At 55.6% G+C, this 22,290-nt stretch overlaps 2 protein-coding genes across 4 annotated transcripts in view; one reads left to right on the forward strand and one right to left on the reverse strand.

Moving 5' to 3' along the window:
* The window catches only part of PCYT1A (phosphate cytidylyltransferase 1A, choline), a 30,116-nt gene extending 24,504 nt beyond the window's left edge, over nucleotides 1-5,612 (forward strand). For all 3 annotated transcript variants that reach the window (XM_089780706.1, XM_075938218.2, XM_075938217.2), the window contains exons 8-9: nucleotides 373-561; nucleotides 1,167-5,612. In XM_089780706.1, the coding sequence (XP_089636832.1) occupies nucleotides 373-561; nucleotides 1,167-1,373 (396 nt within the window). In that variant the 3' untranslated portion in view covers nucleotides 1,374-5,612. The remainder of the gene's footprint in view (nucleotides 1-372; nucleotides 562-1,166) is intronic.
* Nucleotides 5,613-7,241: 1,629 nt separating this feature from the next.
* On the reverse strand, nucleotides 7,242-21,656 carry SLC51A (solute carrier family 51 member A). The gene is made up of 9 exons (XM_075938219.2): nucleotides 21,376-21,656; nucleotides 20,706-20,800; nucleotides 20,129-20,283; nucleotides 17,029-17,102; nucleotides 14,270-14,428; nucleotides 12,514-12,625; nucleotides 11,880-12,026; nucleotides 8,875-8,980; nucleotides 7,242-7,673 (listed from the first exon to the last, which is right to left on the reverse strand). Exons 1-9 carry the CDS (start codon nucleotides 21,408-21,410, stop codon nucleotides 7,537-7,539), a joined length of 1,020 nt encoding a protein of 339 aa, XP_075794334.2. The 5' UTR covers nucleotides 21,411-21,656; the 3' UTR covers nucleotides 7,242-7,536.
* Nucleotides 21,657-22,290: the final 634 nt, after the last annotated feature.

Genomic DNA, 22,290 nt, shown 5'->3' on the forward strand with positions numbered 1-22,290 from the left:
ACGCACAGTCTTGTCAGCTCATTTTCCCCTTTAAATTCTTCATAGAAGACTCAGAGCTAGGAAATTGCAATGCAGATCTTTGCTAGATTGTCTGTTTCTGCCAGTCGTATTGCGCTGTGAAAGCGGGAGATGCGGCTTGCAGAGGGGAATTGGTATTTTTGATTGAAACGTCATCCGTTCCCAGCTGTAGCTGTTGAGTGTCCAGGAAACTCTGGCTGCTCAGCTGTAGGCCCAATGAAGTTTGTATTAGTACCAGAAAATTATCTTCACACTTTTAAATCCTAAAAAGTGGAAGTTACCTGCCTGTGGGACAGGTGAAAATCGAAATGCCCCTTGTCCTAACCCTTCCCCCTGTGGTGTTTGCTTCTACAGGAGAAGAAATATCACCTGCAGGAACGTGTGGACAAAGTGAAAAAGAGGGTGAAGGACGTGGAGGAGAAATCGAAGGAGTTTGTCCAGAAAGTGGAGGAAAAGAGCATTGACCTCATTCAGAAATGGGAGGAGAAATCCCGTGAATTCATCGGCAACTTCCTGGAGATGTTTGGACCCGAAGGAGCACTGGTAACAAATTCACCCTGGAGAGGGGGAGCAAAGGTGGGGTGGGCGAGGGATCGTCCTGGTAAACGTTCCTGCTTCTGGAAGGTGCAGTTGTGATAGCTTTGCAGAGGGAAGCCCCCTAGCTAAGGACAGCACTACCACACTGCCGGCTTCCCTCCCAGCCCTTCTCCACCAGCATGCGCCATGTGGGGGCCTTGCTAGAGGCCTAGACAGTTGCTCAGTCTTTGAGGATGCCGTTGGCCTGTCTGGGATGACCAACGTGGATGCCACTTAGTCTTGGTGGCCACGGTGACTTTATTTCCGAGCACCGATTCCCTGGGAGTCGGCCTGACCCCTCCAACTCGTTTTACACTAGTCACCGAGTGGCCATGGGGAGCGGAAACTTTCCATCGCTGTTCTGAACTGGCGCGCTCCCCGTTCTGTGACGCGTCCTGTGACCTACAACTGTCAGTGCTTGCACTGATGGACGTTGGGCTGGTACAGCTACCACAAAGCTGTAGGTGCCATGGGCCGGAGCAGCCATATGCTGGCTCCGGCGCCCATTCCCATCACCTGACGTGTCACCAGCCATGTGGTTAATCTCTCTCCTCTCTCCCTCCCTGCGCTAGAAGCACATGCTGAAGGAGGGCAAAGGCCGGATGTTGCAAGCGATCAGCCCGAAGCAGAGCCCCAGCAGCAGCCCGACGCACGAGCGCTCCCCCTCTCCTTCCTTCCGCTGGCCCTTCTCCACCAAGACCCCTCCCTCCTCTCCAGCCAACCGCTCCAGGAACCAGTGCGCCGTTGCCTACGACATCAGCGAGGACGAGGAGGACTAGGCAGCCAGCTGGAGGCACTGAATTGCTGAGAGCCGAATTCAAGCTCCTACCCCAAGGGGAACATTAAACGAGAGAGCAATAGTCACGTGGCTGCAGACGCCCCTCCAAGAGGCACCGTCTGCTCCAAGCAAGGGCTGCTGTCTGGGAAGCACAGTCAAACGTTCTCCCTGCCCCCGGCCCCTTTTTAGTGTTTACGTTCCAATGGTTTCCAAGAGAAAAGTGGGTTTTATTTTCTTCTTTTAAAAAAAAAAAAAAAAGTATTTTAAAGAGAGTGGCCCTGAAGGCTTTGCCTTGTTATGCCTCAGCCAGGCAGGGTAAGGTCGGTGTGGGGAGAAGAGTTCATCGGACCCTTTCGTCTGTCTGCTGCTTTGGCCCACGGCTGCCTTTTATTACCCCGAAGCAGGATTCTTCATTGCTGCTGAATCTCTTGAATGATGCATATGCCAGGCCCTCGAATGGTGTGAACTTTGAGACTGTGCGGGAAGTGGTAGCATCGACGAGCTATTTTTTAATTCTAAAGAGACGTCCGTGCTGTACTGGAACCAATAAGAACCTACCGAGCTGTCTGCATCTTGATCTTGCTTCTTTTTGCTGAGGCTCCCAGTGTGCCATAGTGGAAACATGCCACATGTTCTTTGCACGGAAAATTCACCATATGAGAAGCCACACCACCGTAGAATTGGTCACAGGCTATTCAGTAATGTCCGGTATCCCTGCACCCTGCAGACAACTCTCACCTGACTCTGCAAGGAAATTGCTGTCTTAGAATATTCCATCAGCCATTCGGGCCTCTACAAGAATCACTAAATCTCAGGCTAAGAACCTTGTTTTGCTCATCAGTTGGTGTTTGAGGAAAGACTATCGTCTCTTCTTTCCAGACGTGCGTTGTGTCTTTGTGTGCACATACACGCAGCCAGGCAATAACAAATATGCCAGCTCCTTCCAAAAAGTCCTCCCGCCTTCACACCTCCCCCTGGTCTCTGGGGTTCTGCACGTAGGACTGTCTGTCGAAACATCCGCTCTGGGTGCTCTGCCTTGCACGTGTCCATATATTTGTTTACATGATTGGGCGCTGAGGGAGGGAGAGCTGTGACCTCGCTCGGGCAAAGAGAGCTTTTCAGAATGTTTGTGGCCAAGTCTGTCCTCGTTTTGATGTGTGCAGTGGGATAGCTGCTGGGCGTACGTTACCCCAGCAAACAGTGATGTCAAATCATTTGTGCAGTAAATGCTGGTGCCTCTCTCCGTTAGCTGTTTCTTGGGAGCGCAGAAATAGCATCAAAGGAAACTGCCACTATTTTTAACTGTGTTTGAAATTGTGGTCCAATGACGCTGTGCTGTGAACTATGTAACGAATGTTTATGTTGCGCTTTGGTAAGATCTGTGGCCTCGTGTCAGGCATTGAGTGCCATGCACTTCCTGTGCCCAAGGGACGTCATTTGGGCGGGCAGGTGGGGGGGGTCTTGTTGGAAGACACTCTATCCTAGAAGCCAGCCGTTGGGGGGGAGGAGCTGTCATCTCCACAGCCATGAAACTCCCAACGTTGCTTTGTGCCCGAGCTTGCTTGCCACCATCTCCTGTTTGGAAAGAGCTTCCTTGAATGCTGCAGTGAGTGAGGTCAGGTTGAGTCCCGTGGGCCAGGCCTGCAAGTCTTAAAGTCCGTGATAGATGAACTGAGAACCAAGGATTCTGTGGAGACTAAGAGGAAGGCGCTAGAGGCATCCTAATACGCTTCTATAGAACAAGGCCGTCCTGTACATAAAAGGGATGGCTTTTGTCCAGCTCTTCTTTGACATGCCACCTGCATGGCTTGGCAGAGACTCTCGTCCTCCACCAGGCTCGGTGGCACTGATTCTTCGCCCACCCTTGTATTCCCAGTAAGGCCAGAGCTGGTCAAAAGGAAGGAAGGCTTTGGTTTCCCTTTGCCCCAGTGTGAGCGATTCCGCCCTGCAGGGCGAGCCCTGGGAAGGTTTGATCCTGCGTAGATGAGCTTTAGGGAGCGCTCGGTTTTGTTCTGAGGCAGCCCGAGAATGGTGAGATCCAAACCATTCTTAATGTCTTGGCATCTGAATGGTAGAAGACACACACGTAACTCTCCCGCTTACGTGATGATGTATCCGTCGACACCCCCTACTTCCACAAATGGTCTATTTCCTTACCTGCTCACAACCTTGAGACTGGGCAGCACGGGGGATTGATGGTCACATTAAACACGGGGAATGAACGGCACTCCCTCACGTTGGGTGACGGCAGCATTTGCGATGCCCAGTCATTCCGGTGGGCGATCCTGCACAGGGAAGCTACTGCGTGGTTTCTGTGCACAGATGGGGTCCCTTGTGCAGCCAGGGCATGTTGATTGCCTTTAACTAGGAATATCGAAGCCATTTCTTGTACCCCACAAGCCCTGCTTCCTCTTTGTACCCCACAAGCCCTGCTTCCTCTTTGTACCCCACAAGCCCTGCTTCCTCCTTGTACCCCCACAAGCCCTGCTTCCTCCTTGCACTTGGCAAATTAAAGGGGACACGCCCATCTCAAATCAGGGTGTTGGTCAAGGCTTTTAGAGAGACGGCATCGGTGTCTGTAGCTCACATCTAGCGCACATTGCTGCACGTGGCTGAGTGCCAGAAGCCCTTCATCCGCACAGCATAATGTACCCTCAGCATAGCAAAGTTCCCCATGGCGATGGGGGGGGGGAGGGGCAGAAGGGACAGGATGGTTTCCCAGGGTTTTACCTCACCATAATCACTTGACATAATCATTCTGTGCTTCTCTGCTGAGCCTGACCTAAAGGCACCCCTCCTCCATTGGTACAGCTGCTAATGAGTGTCAGAAGAGGGCTGCTTGCACTCAAGCCCTCCCGAGGAAGTGGCGGAGTAGATGCGTAAGAGAAACCCCAGCTTTTCCCACGTTAAGAGAACAATCTCCATGGAGAATTTGCTGCAGTAAGAGGAACCTGGAGCTACTTGAGCAGGTGGGTCAATTTCTGCCAGACGGTATGAGACGCGGCTTCGAACAACCTCCAGTCTGATGCGTGCGGCGGCTGGCTTTGAAGGCAAGCCATTACGAAGGCTGTGTGGGGCAGAGGGGCAGTGCAGTGACGCTGAAAGGTGCGGTGCCCTGCTTCTGTTACGATTGCGTGGACTCTAAGAAGCTGTGATACTGACGTTCAATAGCATCTGAGTTGGGGCTTCCCCAGACAGTTTCGGGAGCTCGTGGCAGAAAAGTGGAACCCGTCTCTCAAAGTTTTATGGGACTAAACTCTCTAACAAAATGATTTAAACCCAGCCCTCCGTAGAAAGTGTGGTCGGGTCCATCTGTAACTTGAAGCTAGCACAGTTAATGTGTCTAACGTTCTTTCCCTCCTCTTTGTAACTCTACATGGAACATGTTGGGGTGGGCACCTGGTGCCGGAAGCTTGTATGCAACCCCACCGTAGGGGCTGTTTCTTGGGACTTTTTAATGGTGTTCAGATCCCCTGCCTGCCTTTCCTATATAGAATGGGGGACAGCCTATCCAGTGCAGGGACAGAATCCTATGATTGCACGTGGTCCGTACATCGAACATGTGGTTGCCATGACTGCTGCTTGACTCCTAGAAAGCCATAGAGAGTTAGTTCTCCGTAATGCATCATCTGTCACAAGAGCATAGCCAACTGTGTGAAACTTGGCCGTTTTGTAACTCATGGCAATTTAATGTTCTAAAATGCTGCCACTGGAATGAAATTCGACCAGAAGAGTTGTTTTTTTGGGGGGAGGGAGGGTGTCTTGGGATGAGATCAATGCTTAGATTTTCCGAAACACACAGAAGATGGAACAATGTGGGGTTTGGAATTCATTTTAAATTCCTGATTTTTTTTTAAAAAGTTAGTTTTTTCTGTTCACTGAAACGTCACTTACCTTGTTATGAAAGTGCCGCCGGATAAGGTTTTACGATTGTAAACTGAGCTCTGGGGTGGTGGATCAGATTTTAGGGCTGAACATGGGACTTTCAAATCCTACCCCAAGTTGTCTGACATTCTAGAGCACCAAGATGGGACTCTCAGATTTTGTTGTCTTAGCAGGGACGTGTGCTGTCGAACATGAAACACACCGGTGTGGTGCTTCACTCCTCTCATTAGGGTGCGTCTCCCCTCAATCAATGTTAACTGTATCGGTTTCTCTGTGTACATGTGTTACTGGCTTGTTCCAAGTTGGTTTTTGGCTTTTATGTTTAGCCAAATAAATGCAAAGAAATTTTACCCAACCCTTGTCAAACAGTGCCAGATATTTTCTCTCCTTAATTTGAGTGGGTTTAATCTCCCTAGATTTCCAGTTCTGCCGTCCCATATTGAAAAGATCCAAGATAAAACCATGCCCAGAAAACTCCTGAAGTCACGGCCTTTCTTCATCGATTTCCCACCAGTTCTCCTTTGATATGCGAAACTGGCACAGAGCTACTGACCAAATGTGCCATGTATTGCTCTCGTTCATGCCACTTTGCTTTACCAGTTACTTAAGACTGTATTCTACAGCTCAGCTAGGGCAAAGCTGCTCTTTAATTCCAGCCTGGCAGCTGCTCTGTTCCCTACTAGCAGAGGGGACATACAGTCTATGCCTTGTTTGCTTTGCAGTCAGAAAAGCGGCAGCAGCAGCCAAGGGAACACAGACTTGCCTTGGAGTCAGGACACCTGGGTTCTCTGTTCTGTGTCTGATAGGGATGTAAACGAGTAGTCGAATGTACGATTAACCAATAAGCCTAGGCGTATTGGTTCATCTTCTCGCCTACTTGCATTCCCCCTCCCTCTTGCTGCCTCTTTATCAGAGGCAGCAAGGAGAGGGAAGCAGGAGCCTGTGCTGGCTTAAAAGCTTCCCTTAAAAGCCGGTTCTTCCCAGCACCAGATCTGCTGGGCCTCCTGCCCCCTCTCCCACATGCTGCTGCCTCTATCAGAGGCAGCAGGTGGATGGAGGGATGCCAGGGGAGGATGGAGGGATGCCAGGGGAGGCTGCCACGAAGCAGCCTCTGCTCACAGCGAGTCTGGGCCTGGTGCAGGCAGAAACTGCTTCGCGGCAGCAGCCCCTGTCAGCTGCAGGTTCCTAGCTCCCTGAAGACAGAGGCTTCTCCGCCTCCTGCAGAGCAGCATCTGCCTGCGGCGAGCCAGGGCCCCAGGCTTGCCATGGGCAGAGGCTGCTATCTGCCCGTGGGGATCTCAAACCAGCCCGAGGACAGGGGCTGTTGCAACCCCACGCTGCTGCCTCTGTATTCGAGGTGGAAGTGCAGGACAGCAGCAGTTGGTCTGCGTGAAAAGCTGGTTTTTATACTGACTCCCCTAGCAGATAGGCTTCCGCTTGGCACCCCGTGCTGCTGCCTTTAATACAGAGGCGGCAGCAGGGGGCTCCTCGGGAATGGGGCTGGTGCGCACTGGCAGTCGGCCCCGCCCCCAGGGACTATAGAATAGTCGACTAACCAGTAGAAATGCATGTGGTTACTTGTCTATTCTCTTACCCGCTTTCTAACATCCCGAGACCTGGACAACTCACTCAGGCCATCGGAGTGTTTGCTTTCCCACAAACTGGGGTAGTAAGACCCCTCTCTCTGAAGACCTCCAATGAGCAGTGCTCGAACGGTGACAAGTCCTGATGTTTCCACACTTGAAGTGAACAGGTGGGGCGATTCGTTTGTACAGAGGGCTGCACTTCTCCTGAGGGCGTTGGCGCATTTGTGCGCCCCAGTGTTGGAATATCCCTCTTCAGCTAAACAAGGGAAGTGGCAGCCAAGCTCCGACCCCCTCAGCTCTTTTGGAGACCAGAGGAGGCAACGTTTTGGCCCACGTTTGTCCTCAAAGGGAGGCTTAAAGGAAACAGCAGTATTTGTCTTCACAGCAGTGAGCCGAGCCGAAGTGCCTGAATCGTTTATTCTGTATTTATCCAGCACCTGAGGTGCGCTAGGCACTGTACAGACCATGTCCCTGCACTAAGCGGCTAATTTACAGAAACTCTGGTAGGTATCCTTTGGATTTCAGACCCATCTACCATCTGGATGTCAACTCCTATAGGCGACTTGCCAAATGAAGCTTCAAGCTACCTAGGGAAATATTCTATCCTCTTGAAGTTGCAGAGGAAACGTGTTTTGGCAATGGGGGAAAAGCTCCTTGTGCCAGAAACTCCTTTCTGGCAGCGCTGCTTCCTCTCTAAGCTTTGATTTCCATGTTCCCATTCTGCGGGCTGAAAGCTTGGTAGCCTGCCTTGTCGTCCTTCTTTCGGTAGTACATCCGGGTCACCACCGTGAGGATGAAGGTCTCCAAGATGAGCAGCTGCATGTTCATGTCTGGAATATACATCACGAGGGGGAGGAGTTAGTTGATGCGCCTTTCCTGAGCGTGTTTCCCAGTCGCTCACAGCCAGGACAATGGTGGGGTTTCAAGCGGCATGTTATCAGCATTCACTAGCTCCCAGCAGTTGCCAAATGAGGGGTCAAAATATCTGATTCTGGGGTTAATTTGCTGTTTACGGACGTAGAATTTCACTTCCCTTCAAGTGAGCAGAGACTATGCCTAGCTAGGGAGGAAGGCCTAGTTACTGCCTTGTCGCTCACCCAAGGCAGGGACCAAGTCCCGCAGGCAATGCAGTCCTGCTTTTACAAGACTGCTGAAGAGAAGCTGGCTTAAGAAATTCACCAGAGGAGGGAAAACACACCGGCCATTGGACTGACTCAACTGACCATTTCCACTTAGAATCATAAAATCCCGGGGCTGGCAGAGACCTCAGGAGTCATCGAGTCCAGCCCCACTGCCCAAAGCAGGACCAACCCAACTCAATCATCCCAGCCAGGGCTTGGTCAAGCCAGGACTTAACCTCTAGAGATGGAGATTCCACCCCCTCCCTAGGGAACCAAGCCCAGTGCTTCCCCACCCGCCTAGGGAAATAGTTTTTTCCAATATCCAATCTAGACCTCCCCCACTGCAACTTGAGCCCATTGCTCCTCCTTCTGCCACCTGCCCCCACTGAGAACAGCCTCTCTCCATCCTCTTTGGAACCCCCCTTCAGGGAGTTGAAGGCTGCTCTCAAATCCCCCCTCACTCTTCTCTTCTGCAGACTAAACAAGCCCAAATCCCTCAGCCTCTCCTCATAGATCATGTGTTCCAGCCCCCTCATCATTTTGGTTTCCCTCTACTGGACTCTCTCCAATGCGTCCACATCCTTTCTGTGGTGGTGGGGGGCTTAGAACTGGATGCAGTACGTCAAAAGGCTGGTTTTTGTTGGTGAGCAAAGGTACGTATGCCGAGTGTGCTGCGTCACGGCGGTACAATGGACCGTGGTCTTTGCTGTGTCGCAATGGGAAGACGGCAATTCTACATCCCTGCACCGAATGCCCATAAAAGGAGCATCTCCTATTTTAAAGAAAGGCGGTGGGTGAAAATATGTTTGGCCCATCTGGGCTGTGCAGAGAGGGGCCGAGTGCTGTCCTGGGCCCGTTTTCTTCCTTCAATTGTCTCTGCTAAGTGGGACCAGAGCTGCTTGGTACTCACGCTGTGACCTCGTCTTGGAGGACAGTGGCGGGGAGCAGGCGATCTGTCCGCCGTTGCCCAGGATGCTGAGGATGGCTGGCTGCACCGTAGACAGGATGAGGAGCATCTGGGACCAGAAGCAGTAGGCATGAGAGAGCTGACAGCAAACATGAGGGATCCCCAAACAGCTTATGGGTTGGGGTTGAGGCAAATGGGGGACAAAGAGTGGGAAGTTCAATGGTTTCCATTTACACCTGGAAAAACTAGACAAACCTCGTGCCTCCTCCACCCATTCTGTTCAAACACCCCACCTCTGCAATCCCTGCCAGCTTTACTGTGACTTAGGCCTTTTCTGTATGTGCAAGTCAAGCAGCAGCCCTAGACCAGCGCAGCAATCCTACTGGAATAGAATCATAGACCTGGAATGAACCTCAGAGGTCATCGAGTCCAGTCCCCTGCCCTCATGGCAGGACCAAGCACTGTCTAGACCACCCGTGAGAGATGTCCGTCTAACCTGCTCATTATCTCCCGTGATGGAGATTCCACAACCTCCCTAGGCAATTTATTCCAGTTTTTAACTTCAACTTCCCTTTTTGCAATTTAAGCCCGTTGCTTCTTGTCCGATCCTCAGAGGCCAAGAAGAACAATTTTTCTCCTTCCTCCTTGTGACACTCTTTTAGATACTTGAAAGCTGTTATGTCCCCTCTCAGACTTCTCTTTTCTAAACTAAACAAGCCTGGTTCTTTCAATCATTCCTCCTAGGTCATGTTTTCTAGAGCTTGAATCATTTTTGTTGCTCTTCTGTGGATCTTCTGCAATTTCTTCACATTGTTCCTGAAATGTCACCCAGAACTAGACACAATAATCCAGTTGAGGCCTTCTTGTGTCTTGTTTACAGCACTGCTGTTAATGCATCCCAGAATCATGTTTGTTTGGTTTTGCATCAGCGTCACACTGTTGATTCCTATTTAGCTTGTGGTCCACTCTGACCCCTAGATCCCTTTCTGTAGTGTTCCTTTCTAGTCGCTTCCCATTCTGTATGTGTGAAACGGATTGTTCCTTCCTAAGTGGAGCACTTTGCATTTGTCCTTATTAAACATCATCCTATTTACCTCAGACCATTTCTCCAGTTTGTCCTGATCATTTTGAATTATGGCCCTTCCTCCACAGCACTTGCAACTCCTCCCAGCTTGGGATCATCCGCAAACTCTATAATTGTACTCTCTATGGCTATGTCTAGACTGCAAGCCTCTTTTGAAAGAAGCTTTTTTGAAAGATACTTTTGAAAAAGCCTCTTTTGAAAAAGAGCATCTAGACTACAACCAGTACTTTTGAAAAAGCAAGCCGCTTTTTCGAGAGAGCACCCAGGCAGGCTGGATGCTCTTTCAAAAAGTACAGTTTGCATTACATAGCGCCTTTTTTCGAAAGAGCACTTTTGAAAAAAGGCGTTCTTCGTCGTAAAACGAGGTTTTCTGTGGTTGAAAAAAACTGCCGCGTTCTTTCAATTTACTTTTGAAAGAATGTGGCAGCAGTCTAGATACAGGGGAAGTTTTTTTGAAAAAAGGCCACTTTTTTTTTTTAAAGACCCTGTAGTCTAGACACACCCAAAGTCTTTATCTAAATCGTTGATGAAGATATTGAGCAGAACCAGACCCAAAACAGATCCCTGCAGAACCCCACTTGTTATGCCCTTCCAGCATGATTGTGAACCATTGAGAACTACTCTCTGGGAACGGTTATCCAGCCAATTATGCACCCACCTTATAGTAGCCCCATCTAGCTTCTATTTCCTTAGTTTAATGAAAAGTTCATGTGAGACTGTATCAAATGCCTTCCTAAAGTCCAGATATACCACATCTACCGCTTCCCCGCTGCCCTTGTCCACAGGGTTTGTTATCCTATCAAAGAAAGCCATCAGAGCGGTTTGACGTGACAGTAGTCACTTAGACTGGAGCAGTGTCTCCACACAGAGTGGCCTACCTGCGGAGGTGTAAATCTGCAGGTCGGTTTCCCAATGTAGACAAGCCCTACCCTGTCTCGTCTCCATGGGACACACTGATTTTAACCCCATCCCTTTCTCCTCCCCTTCTGCCTTGGTCCTGCCAGTATCCAGTGTCTCGCCCCATCCTTATCAATGGTAACTTTCTCGTTTTACCTAGTCACTTGCCTCCATACGCTTGGCCTCCCTAGCTCAAGGAGCAGAGGGACTCGTACTGTTAGCCTACTGTCCTGATACAGTCTTTCCCAGGCATGCGCCTTACATCCCCATCTCAGGTGAGGAACTGTTTCTTGCGCCCTGCAGGTGTTACACTGCCCATCTTTGAGTCTAGTCGCTAGCTAGAAATTATTATTCAAACTACAGCAAGGAGTTAAGTCGGAAGACGAGTCCCTCACTGAGCCTGCTGTAACTTTCGAGTAGCGCCTTATCCTCTGCCCTCGCCAGAGACTTCATAGAATCTTCTTCCCCATTTCTTCTCCATCCACCATTCTTGCCCTTCTTGTATTTTTTTTTTTTAATTAAATCCCTGCTTCCTCAAAGGAATCTCTCAGTTTCTCCATTTTTATATCCTGTTCCTTTTCCGTGTCTGCCTTTTCTGTGCCAGGTGAGGGCAGGGACTGGCCTCGATGACCTCTCGGGGGCCCTTCCAGGGCTCGTGTTCTGTGATTCTAGCCAAGCAGGTGAAGGACCCCATGGCAGATGTATCTGTCTCAATCCACCCCCCTCTGTCCTGCTGCTGCTTGCTCACATTGCTGGTGGCAGGGCTACTTGTGGAGAAGACATTGAGCCAGTCCTGTCCTCGTTCTGCACCTGAAGACTCATGTTCTTGAGATGAGGAGGTAGTTTCAAGACAGGAGAAGCGAGAGGCAGCCAGCTGTGGGGTAGCCACCTGCCAGGACGTGGCAGGCTGCACGTGTGGGGTAAAGGAAACTTGGAAGGCCCCGGTTCACAACACCAAACAGAAGCCCCCTTTGCAGCCAGGAAACTGCTAACGGTGCTCTCTTCCCCGCCCCCCAAGCAACGTTACCTGGAAACAAACGAACTTGGCCCCCATGTTCTGCTCTTTCAGATGCACCCTCGCCTGGCGGAACAGGATCCCAAGGGCCCACAGCGCAAAGATGGTGGAGAACCCCAGGCAGGTGTTAATCCAGAGGGCCACGCTCTGAGCTGAGATCTGGGCGAGACAGAAGCGAAAGCAGCGTGGGTGGGATTTCCAGGCCAGACTAGGAGGGCTGTGCTGTGTCCAGGGTGGGGCACACACATGCTGCCTTGAAACCCTTGGGCATGGGCAAGATGGAGACTTGGAGTGAGACAGCCGTCCCCTCAACTTGCTGTCCCACCACCTGCCATGCTCAGCCAGGGACCCCGTCACCCTGCTGTAGCTGTGACGGTGGCCCCGAGACAGGGGTAGGGCTCAGCTGGCACCCAACTCCTCTCTCCTACCCCCTGCTGCCAGGTGGAAGCTATGCCAGGTTGGCTTTTCTCCCCCGCCGGCCTCCTTGGCCTCACTGCCCCTTGTGTGCCCTGCTTTCCGCGCCCCCTCGACCCAGGGCCCCCTGCCTTCAGGGACACAGCCTACTCTTGCAGCCCAGCGAGCCCAACCAGGGCAAGTCCCTCATCAACAGAGCAGCCGCTTTGCTGGGGGAAGGGTCTGGACTTACATCGGCCGGATCATAGTTCCCATCTGCAGCCAGGGCCAGCCCCACGAAGACGCTGGCCGTCTTGAGGAAGGCGAATTGGAAAGTGCCCAGAAGAAAGAGTTTAAGTTTCCTCCTACGACGACAACAGAGCAAGACGTCCGTGACAACGCCAGGCCCCAGAGTGTCTTCCTTGTGTGTTTGTGTTTTACCCGGCCTGTCTCCCCTTGCCACCTGGCCCTGCCCTCAGGCCCCGGCGAGGACAGCAGAACAGACTGTCAAATGACACTGGAGTGCCCTGCAAGCCGGAGCCCAAAACTGCTGATCCCAGCCTCCCGGGCCTGCTTCTTACCTCTTCCAACAGCCCCTTTGGTCCCCCTCCCGGAAATGCAAACCCCATCCTGTAACAGCCCTTCCCTGGCACTGGCCCCGCAGGGACTTGGCTGGCAGCCTCTCGGGGCAGGGACCTTGCCTTGTGAATCGTCCTACACCTTGCGTTTGACTTGGGGGGGTACCTGGCAGCCCTCGTCCTAGGCTGCACCCCGTGGTGCTAGGTGCTGGACAAACCCCAGACCAAAAGCCGGCCCCTGCGCCAGAGCGCGGACAGTTTCCGTACGAGGCCAGACAACGGCTAGGTACAGACCGACGGAGGGGAGAAAGGAAACTGAGCCAAGACAGCTCACGCTTTTTGTAGGTATCGCAGCGAAGGCGAGTAGGAGGGAGGGGCCCGATGGCGGAGGAGAATGCAGGGGTTTATGGGGGCTCCTCCCAATCCGCATGGCAGCCGGGGCGGGAGCCCAAAGAGGCGGCTGGTAAATGGCAGAAGCAGGCTGGGCTCAGCACCAGCACAGTCACGCCCAGGGCCAGCCAAACGGGTAGCTCCTACCCCGCCCGCTGCCTGCATTCTCCACCTATCTGCCTGGCGGAGGGAGAGCTCAGCCTTGCAGCCTGGTGCTGGGGTAGGGGCTTCTGCCCCACAGCCCCCCGGCTGGGCTTGGGGATTCAGCACAAATGGGGCAGAAGCCCTGAGCCCCAGCAGGCAGGTCCCAGCTCTCGAACGCCCGTAGGTTTGTCGTATATGGCTCAGCCCCAGCCTGGTCCATGTGGTCTCCGTGGGGGACGGATCCCAGCTGCGCGGCTCGCCGAGAGACGTCCCCCATGGCCCCCGGCTGGAAATGGAAGGTAGGGAAACAGCCTGGGAACAAGGTGTGTGCAGCGGTGGCAGACAGTGACCGTTTTGGGGCAGGGGCTGGAGGTAGAGACTCACGGGCCTGCGGGATCCAGCGGTGGCACTAGCTGGGCAGCAGGGTGGTCCCTGCTCTCCTTGGTGCCTCAGTCAGTCGAGTGTCTGGGGTTGTGGCACGTGGACTAGATAATGGCTGGACTGGGCTGTGGGGGTGCCCCCTGCTCTAAGGGGGTTCGCGGGGTGACAACTGGGTCCGCTTGGGCAGGCAGAAGGGACATGGGCAGGCAGTCCCTGTGCACTGGCGAGGCGTGGCCGTGGCTAACCCCCCGCCTGCCCTGGGATCCAGCCAGCAGAGCGGGCGCGCACGGGTGGATTGGAGCCGTCGGTCGCCCCTTCCCTCCTTTGGGGGCCGTGCCAGCAGAGCCCAGCCACGTGCAGGCAGCGGGCCGTGCGCCTCCAGAGGGGGAGAGGGATTCGGGGCACCTCTTGGGGAAGCTGCTCTAGCCAGCGCCCGGCTTCTCATCCAGGGAAGGGGCTGTGGAACCAGCTTTCCTCCCAGCCAGCCCCGCCCCAGGCCCTGCCCGGTTGCCTCACTTGGTCATGGTGATGCGTGGGCAGCAAGGGCAGCAGCAGCAGCAGGGCCCGGTGCTGATCGCCATGGGCGTGTCCTTCAGCGCGGCGAGCAGGGCCTCCTTCCCGCCGAAGCCTTCCACCATGACCAGCATGAGCAGGTAGAAGCAGACGCCGAAGTACCTGTGGGCAGCCCGGGGAGCAGGGAATTCAGCTGGAGGAGAGGCAAACCCCACCGCCCTGCAGCACGCCAGCCTGCCAGAGCAGCAGTGGGGCCCTGGCCAATTTGGGGGCTGGAAAATTCTCCTGGGGCTTGGGCAGCAGGTTTCAGTTGCTGCTTTCTCTGCTGGGCTAGCCGGGCTTAAGGCTTCTCCCCTCCCCTCCTGCCTGACCTGTTCTCCCCCCTCCTCTTCCTGTTTTTTCCAGCGTCATTTGGTGATTGCAAAACACAAGGGGAGCGCGAGGCTCGGGAGGGGGTTACGCCTCCATCCACTGTGTCAAGGCCTTTGGTGCCGCTCACCCTCCCTCTCATGCAGCATTATTTACCCCCATCCCAGCATGCCAGACTGCAGCCCTCTTCCCCCCCACCCGAGCCCTTGGTGGAACCTACCTCCCCATTCCAGCCTTGGGATCTTAGTGTGAGCTCTTGCCGGTCTACTGGGATCAGGGATTCTTTACCCCTGCTCAGCTGATAAAAGGCCTTCCTAGCAGAGGTCTCCCCTCCCCCCCACACCTTAGCACTGGCTGAAAGCCCATCAGCTATTTACCCCAGACTGCGTGTTTCCCCCTCCCCTGGCATAGACTGATGTGGCTCTGTTCACACGGGGCTGCAGCTGCCAGCCCCAGCAAACTCAGCTATGAATGTCACCAGTGAATTGCAGCCTACGTGGACTCCACTGCTGTCCTGGGCTAACGGACCTCGAACACCCAAGCCAAGATGGGGGATAAAACAGAGCCAAGCCCAGAGAGCTATAGAAGTGGGAGAGATTTAGCTTCAGAGGCCTTTCAGTTCCAGAGACTTGTTTTTCCCCTCCATTACACCCAGGAGGGCTGTGTCTACATTGGCACCCCTTTCCAGAAAAGGGATGCTAATGAGACCAGTCGGAATTGCAAATGCCCCGGGGATTTAAATATCCCCCGCGGCATTTGCATGAACATGGCTGCTGCTTTTTTCCGGCTCGGGGTTTTGCCAGAGAAAAGCACCAGTCTAGACGTGATTCTCTGGAAAATAAGCCCTTTTCCGGAAGATCGCTTATTCCTACTTGAAAGTAGGAATAAGGGATCTTGCGGGAAAGGGCTTATTTTCCGCAAGATCCCATCTAGACTGGCGCTTTTCTCCAGCAAAACCCCAAGCTGGAAAAAAGCGGCAGCCATGTTCATGCAAATGCCGCGGGGGATATTTAAATCCCCGGGGCATTTGCAATTCCGACTGGTCTCATTAGCATCCCTTTTCCGGAAAGGGGTGCCAGTGTAGACACAGCCATGAGGAGTCAGGCCCTGCCAAATCCATGGTCCTTTTAGGTCAACGTTGTGGTCCTAGGATTTTAAAAATTGGCACATTTCAGGCTTTTTAAATCTGAAATGTGGTGGTGGTGTGATTGTAGGGATCCTGACCTCAAAATGAGTTGTGTGTGGCCGGGGGGGTATTGCAAGGGTAATGTATGGGGGTTATAGTATTGTCACCCTCACCTCTGCACCGCTGCTGGCCGGATGCTGCTTACAGAGCGGGGCACCCTGCCCGCAGTCCAACCACCGCTCACCAGCTGCCCGGCTCCTAAGGCAGCACAGAAGTCAGGGTGGCCACACCGTGACCTGCCTAAAATAACCCCCTGCCGCTCCCTTTTGGGCCCGGATCCCCAGTTTGAGAACCGCTGCTCTCCCCCAGGAAATCTGTAGAGTGTAGGGGAAAAGCCCACAAAAGGCCAGACTTCACGGGAGGACACCGGAGTGTACAGTCCGGGGCACGTTTTGCATGCCCGTGAATTTGGTCGGGCCCTGATGACGAAGGGCAGTGGTAGAATGAAGTGATAGATATTCACTCTCCCTGCAGGATTTTTGGAAAAACGATGTTCTCGTTGGGCTTCATAACCGACCGTGATGCTGTACACTCAGATTAAGCTTTAGGGACTAACGATTTCAGGTGTTCGGTAAAACGGCGTCTTTCTCCTGCTTTGACAGCCTTACCTTTGGCGGACACTGGCATGCATCGGGGTCCTTGCAACGTTTTTTCAGAGCTTACGTGATCCGGGACAAACTGTTTCAGATCAGTTCTCCCGGCTGGCTATGCAGAATAATGTTCTCTCGGGTTAGGGTTCTTTCCTTTACTTGTTGCTGTCTGGAACGGTGCCTGTGGGCGTTCAGACAGCTTTGCTTCCCCGGTAGAAAAACGGGACTGTAACGTGATCTCCGGAGGTTAGGGGGCATAATGGTCCCGTTTCAGAAAGTCGGGGGAGATGAAAGATCCACTTGGGGGTCTCTGAACAACTGATCCGTGTGACTCCAGCTTAGCAGTGACATGGTACGGATGACATCTAACCTGGTTTATTTTCCATGTGGGAAAACTGAGCCATTCCCAAAGGCACAAGATGCCCTGCTTTGTTACTCGTGCGGCGTGCAAACACTGAGCGGAGTGGTTCTATGAATGCAATCAGGTAGGTCCCTGCTTTTCACGGGGTGGGGGCCCACACGGTCTTCGTGCCTCGGGCCCTCACACATCTTAATCCTTTGGCTAGGCAGGGAGTGGCTGGTTCAATCCAAGCCCGCCGGGTGCTAGCGATACTCACGTGCCAATAGCCATCTCCACCAGCATCATGGCGCGTGGGATCCAGAGCCCAAAGCAGCAGAACACGGAGATCATCTGAGAGAGAGGAGGGGCCGCTGAACAGGAGGCACAGAGCATGCTCCCGCCCGGGTCCCTCGCAGGCCCTGGGGCTGGCGGCGAAGCGAACCGCACCGCTGGGCCCGCACCCAAACCTGGATCTCCCTGGACCACGACCGTTACAATCCAAGCTCTGGGGAGCTGCATTTTGCTCTAGAGAGGTCTCAGCAGCCCATCCCCCACACAGCTCCCAGCTCCCTGGACACGGGCAGTGCCCCGAACTCTGGGTCGCGAGTGGTTTTACCACCGAGCCAATTGTTCCCTGGCACCAAGGCCAAACTCGGAAGGGCCCCGTATCTGTCCCACCTATGTCTAGAAGAGATCCACCAGAAAAGCTTCTTTCGAAAGAGAGCGTCCACACCGCAAAAGCGCAACGAGAAAGCGATGTGCCTTTTCGAAAGATAGCGTCCACATTGACTGGATGCTGTCTCGCATTTCACTTGTGATTAGTCTGGACAGAATGGCCATCAGGGCACCTGTGTGATTTCCTTGAGGCCTCTTCTTTTGAAAGAATTCCCTCTTGTACATCCACACATAGGGCTGCCAGATGGTTTGACAAAAAATACTGAACAACAACACCAGCTCCCCCCCCCCCAAAAAAAACAAAGTTGATGGGCCCAAAAAAAAAAAAAGGCGCTGTGCCTTTAAATGGCCCCGCACATCTCACTCCCCTGCCCTTGCCAGATGCACCAGAGGAAAATGTCCCCGCCCGGCTTCCATCTGAGGGAAACAGAAAATACTGGACATTTCACATGTTCGGTATTTCCTGGGTTTTTTGTTTTTTTTTTGTTTTTTTTTTTTTACCAGATGGGGAACCAGGAACGGTCCGGTGAAAACTGGACACCTGGCAACCCTATCCCCACACGCCTTTTTCCAAAAAGCTTTTTTGGAAAAAGGCATCTTCCTTGTAGAATGAGGTTTACCGCCGTTGGAAAACCCCCTCCGTTTTTCGACTTTCTGTCGAAAGAACTCAAGGGCAGTGTGGACGCAGGGCCGGATTAAGGGGCGGGCTACCTGGGCAGCTGCCCGGGGCACCTGATGGCAGCTGTAAGGGGCGCCATGTGCCTGGCCGCACGGCACCTCTTACAGCTGCCATCAGGCGCCGCGCGCCCGGGGCCAGGGGCCGTGCCCCTTAGAGCTTCAATCAGGTGCCCAATTGCAGCTTTAAGGTGCGCAGCGTGCTGGGGGGCGGGGCCACGCATGCGCCTGGGGGCAGAGCCACGTATGCGTTGCACGCCCGCTGCCCGGGGCGCAGGAATGGCTTGAGCCGGCCCTGTGTGGACGCAATATTGTTTTTCCAGAAAAATGGCCATTGTTCTGGAAAGACACTGCAGTGTAGACACGCTCCCCACTGTACTATGCAGTGAGACTCTGCCGGGCAGGAGGGGGAGCCCCCGGTACCCCGGGAGCTGTAGCTCCTTGGCCGGCTCCCTGCCTAGAGAGCTGGTCTTGGAGCAGGGAAGAGACTACATTTCCCAGCATTCCCGTGGCTGCTAGCCACAGGGGAGGGAGGGGGAAAGCTGTGAATGCAGAGCTGGCTGCTAGAAGGGGCTGGTGCTATGTGGGCCGGGAGTCGGCAGCATGGCCCAGATCTCGCCCCCAGAAGCCTCCGCCAGGCCGGGTTAGGGATGCTGGGGGCCTCCGTTTGCGCCCCCTCCCTGAGAAGGAATTGGGTGGCCTGAGTGGACAATGCCGAGCAAGGGAGGTGTGGGGACCCCAGCGAGAGGTTAACATGCTCGGTAGGGGAGGGCAGGTTCTGCTAGCAGGCCCAGGCAGCTCCGGCACAATCCCAGGCACCCCGGAGAACGGGACTCCGTTTCCACAGCCACGGGCTTTGCCTTTCCCGAGTTCTCGGACTCAGGCAGGGAGCCGAGCCCCGGCCTTGCCGCTTGGAGCAGGCACGCTCCCGGTCCACGCGGGCGGCCGCTACCGCGTTCCCCAGAACCAACCGCTGACCCGCCGTCATCTCTTGTCGGAAAAGTCGGCTAAAGTGAGCCACAAACGCTGGCTTCTTCCCAGGGCTCGCTGGGCCTGGCGGTGCTATTTCCAAGCGCCACGGCCCGTTTTGGGGGGGGGAGAGGGCTTTTGCTTAGTTTTTTTGCTTTGTTCTTCTAAAAAGAAGCCAGTAACGTTGGATCCTCCCCCCCCCCCCCTCCAGGCACAACGGGTGAGGCGAACAACACAAGCCCCTCCACTTTTTCTCATTTGTGTGGGGCAGCCTGACGCTAGAGAGCCCCCGGTCCCCCCCACAGAAAACTCTCCTGCCTCACTGCAGGTCTGTGGCTAGGCAGGAGCCAGCCCTGCTCGCTTCCAAAGTCCTTCCTGAACGCGGCAGCGCCTGCCTTGTGTAATCCTGGGGCCCAAGGGTCACGGCCCGGGTGAGCTGAGCCGTTTTATGTTTCGTAATGGAGGGAGGCCGTCCAGAAACAGGCTGATTCACTAGGTAGCGCGAGGCTCTCCTGGTACAGTAGAAACCAGGGCTGCCTAGAACGCACTTTGCTCCTCGCCGCGGTGAAATGAACGTCGCTTTCCTTACGGGTGCTGTCCTGTTGCAACCCGGGTCCCTGCCGGCTCGTGAAAGCTCCCTGCGGCTCTTGCCGGAGCAGCGCGTCACCGCGCACCCGCCTCCTTTAGCCTCTGGCTCCTAGCGCCTAGAATGGTCTTTTGCGTCGATGCAAAGACGCCCTGCAGCGGGCTTGGGGGGACCTGCGTGCCGACAGGGTAACCCCGCTGGCCTCCTAGGGTCTCGGCCCCACTCGGAGGGGTGACGACTACACGACGGGGGCCCACGGATGCGTTCACCCGGCCCTGCGCTGGAGCCACGTGGGCAGCTCAGGGCCCCCTCTAACATGAACGGAATTGCCCGGCCTCGCCCTTGGCTCCTGCGCAACCCAGCTCCGGCTCCTCCCCGTCCAGCAGCGCAGCGGGGACCCTGCGGGAGGCTGCCGGTGCCCGCCAGCACCCCGGTGCCTTCCCCTCCCTGCACGCCGGGCGCCGGGGCTCACCGTGGGGGCTGAGCTGCTCCAGAGGAGGGTTCTCATCTTGACCAGGCAGCGGATCTTCTTGGACAGGTAGATGGCTTCTTCCAGGAAGATGGCGACCGCCAGCAGCGTCAGCAAGGTCATGAGGGCCTGGATGGACAGCTCGATGGGGTCCAGCTCTGCAGGGGAAGGAGGGCATCAGAGAGACCCCCCAGCCGGCCCTCCCTTCCAGCGCCTGAGCCCTCCCGTACCGCGGGGGGCAAACCCAGGCCTGGGCCCCCTAGCTCAACCCTGGGCAGTGTCCCCTGAGCACCTGGCCGGCCGCCCAGGAGAGATTCAGATGCCCAGCTGATTGGCAGAGCCCCCCAGCTCCTCACAGCCGGCAGCGTGTTTCTTTGGGTGGTGCACATCCCCACATGCCGCGGTGCAAGGAACCACATTTATTCTGCACACGGTGCCTTTTCTGCCCTGTCCTCTGGGCCGGGTGCCTCCCCCTCCTTGCTCTCACCCACAACCAGGAGCCAGGGGCTGAGAGTCAGGGACCCGCCGCCAGAGGGCAGGGCTGCTCTGTGACACCCCCCCCCCCCGGCTCCCCACATACGGTACAGCAGCTGCAGCGAGGTGGGCGGCTTGGAGACGCAGGCCAGGGGAAGGCTGTAATTCTTAATCAGCAGCTCGATCACCTGAGGGGGGAACCTGCAGGAACACAAGGCCCCAGTGAGCTCCGCACTGGGGCTGGGGGCTGGCTACACCGGGGGGGAGGGATCCCAGGGGAGAGTTGCTTCCCCAGCTCTTCTCAACCCGTCACTTGTCCTGGGCCAGGCTCACCCCGCCAGGGACACGAGGGCTAACGGTGCAGCACTCCTGTGGCTGCCAGCAGCGCTGCTGGCCTCCGCGGGCGGCTGACAAGCAGCCCTGATTCATCCCCCCTCCCCGGGGCAGCCGCAACCGACCGGGGCCAGGGACCCCGGTGAAATGAGCGTGGCAGGTCTCAGCCAAGTTCCCCTGGAGCAGGGGGCCCATCGCTGGTTTGAAGGTGAGTTTCTGGCGAGGCCTGGCGGGGGGCGCCCCAGGGGCTGTGGGGCGGGGGGCTGTCCTGGGGAAGTTCGCGGGAGGACCCGTCTTGCTTCTGGGAATAGTCAGCCCTCCCCTGAGAGACGGGCCCTGCCCTGGGACGTGGGGAAGGGGGATTCGCCCTGATCCGCTACAGTCTTCTGCCCGCCCCCGCCCCGTGCCAGACCAGCGCTGCCCCCGGCCTGGCCGCCCCGTACCTGGGGTCCCGTAAGCGCTCTGGGGCGGACTCCATTCCGGCCGTTCCCCGGGGCTCGGGCTGGCTCCGCACGCACACGGCACGTCCTGCTGCTCGCTGGCGAGAGGCTCCGGCAGCATCTGCCCGGCGGGGGTAGCGTCCCAAAGGTCAGTGCCTGCTGGCGGGGCTCCTGCGGGGCCTGGTGCATCTGTAACTCCCCCTCGGGGGGAGGGGATCAGCCCTGACAGCCCCTGCAGCTCCCTGGCTGTGGCCGGGCGAGGGACCCGGGCGCTCCAGCGCACAGATCAAATTCAAGGGTTGGCGCGGAGCTCGGCTTGCAGGCTGCGAAGAACTCGCCTCTCCTGCCTTCTCGGCCCGGCTCCTCAGGCTGCGGGGGAGAAAGCGGCTGGTGCCGGATCTGCAGAAAGCGGCTCATCCTGGATCTGCAGAGGGGAGCCGTGCGGGTGCCCGGTTATTCACCTGGGCCCCCGCAGCGCTCCCCAGGCTGGAGCAGGAGACTCTGTATCCGCAGCACGGTGGGGGCGGCTTCCCCCCGCCCAGGAGAAAGTGGCGTTAATGCCGTGTGTGTGCATGCGGGCGGGTGCGTGTGTGAGAGATGTGTGTGCATGGGTGGGCGGCGTGCGTGCACAGGGTGGGTGTGCATGGGGTGGGCATGCATGGGTGTGTGTGTGCACACGGGGTGGGCCTGTGTGCACGGGTGGGCGTGTGCGTACAGAGGCTACGGGCGTGCATGTACATACATGTGTTTTGTGTGGCAGACTGGCCCCGTGCTCAGCGGGAGGGCGATGGGGTCCTTCCGAGGGCGCTGGGGATGACTGAAGGGCAAAGCAGACAGGAGTTTGCCATGGGACCCAGCTGGGTTCGGTAAGGCAGGGGGGTTCGTGTCCTGCCCCCTATCCCTTTAAATTGGGCCGGA

The sequence above is a fragment of the Pelodiscus sinensis genome, chromosome 10 (genome assembly GCF_052426305.1).
Source record: "Pelodiscus sinensis isolate ZL-2025 chromosome 10, ASM5242630v1, whole genome shotgun sequence".
NCBI classification, from domain to species: Eukaryota; Metazoa; Chordata; order Testudines; family Trionychidae; genus Pelodiscus; species Pelodiscus sinensis.

Bases quoted from the DNA above. Each gene is read 5' to 3' on its own strand.
- SLC51A (XM_075938219.2), bottom strand. From the start codon at position 21,410: ATGGAGTCCGCCCCAGAGCGCTTACGGGACCCCAG. The intron at 14,429-17,028 runs GTGAGTATCGCT...GGCTGCCCACAG, and splicing joins GTGGAGATGGCTATTGGCAC to GTACTTCGGCGTCTGCTTCT. The intron at 12,626-14,269 runs GTGAGGCAACCG...TTGTCGTCGTAG, and splicing joins CCACGCATCACCATGACCAA to GAGGAAACTTAAACTCTTTC.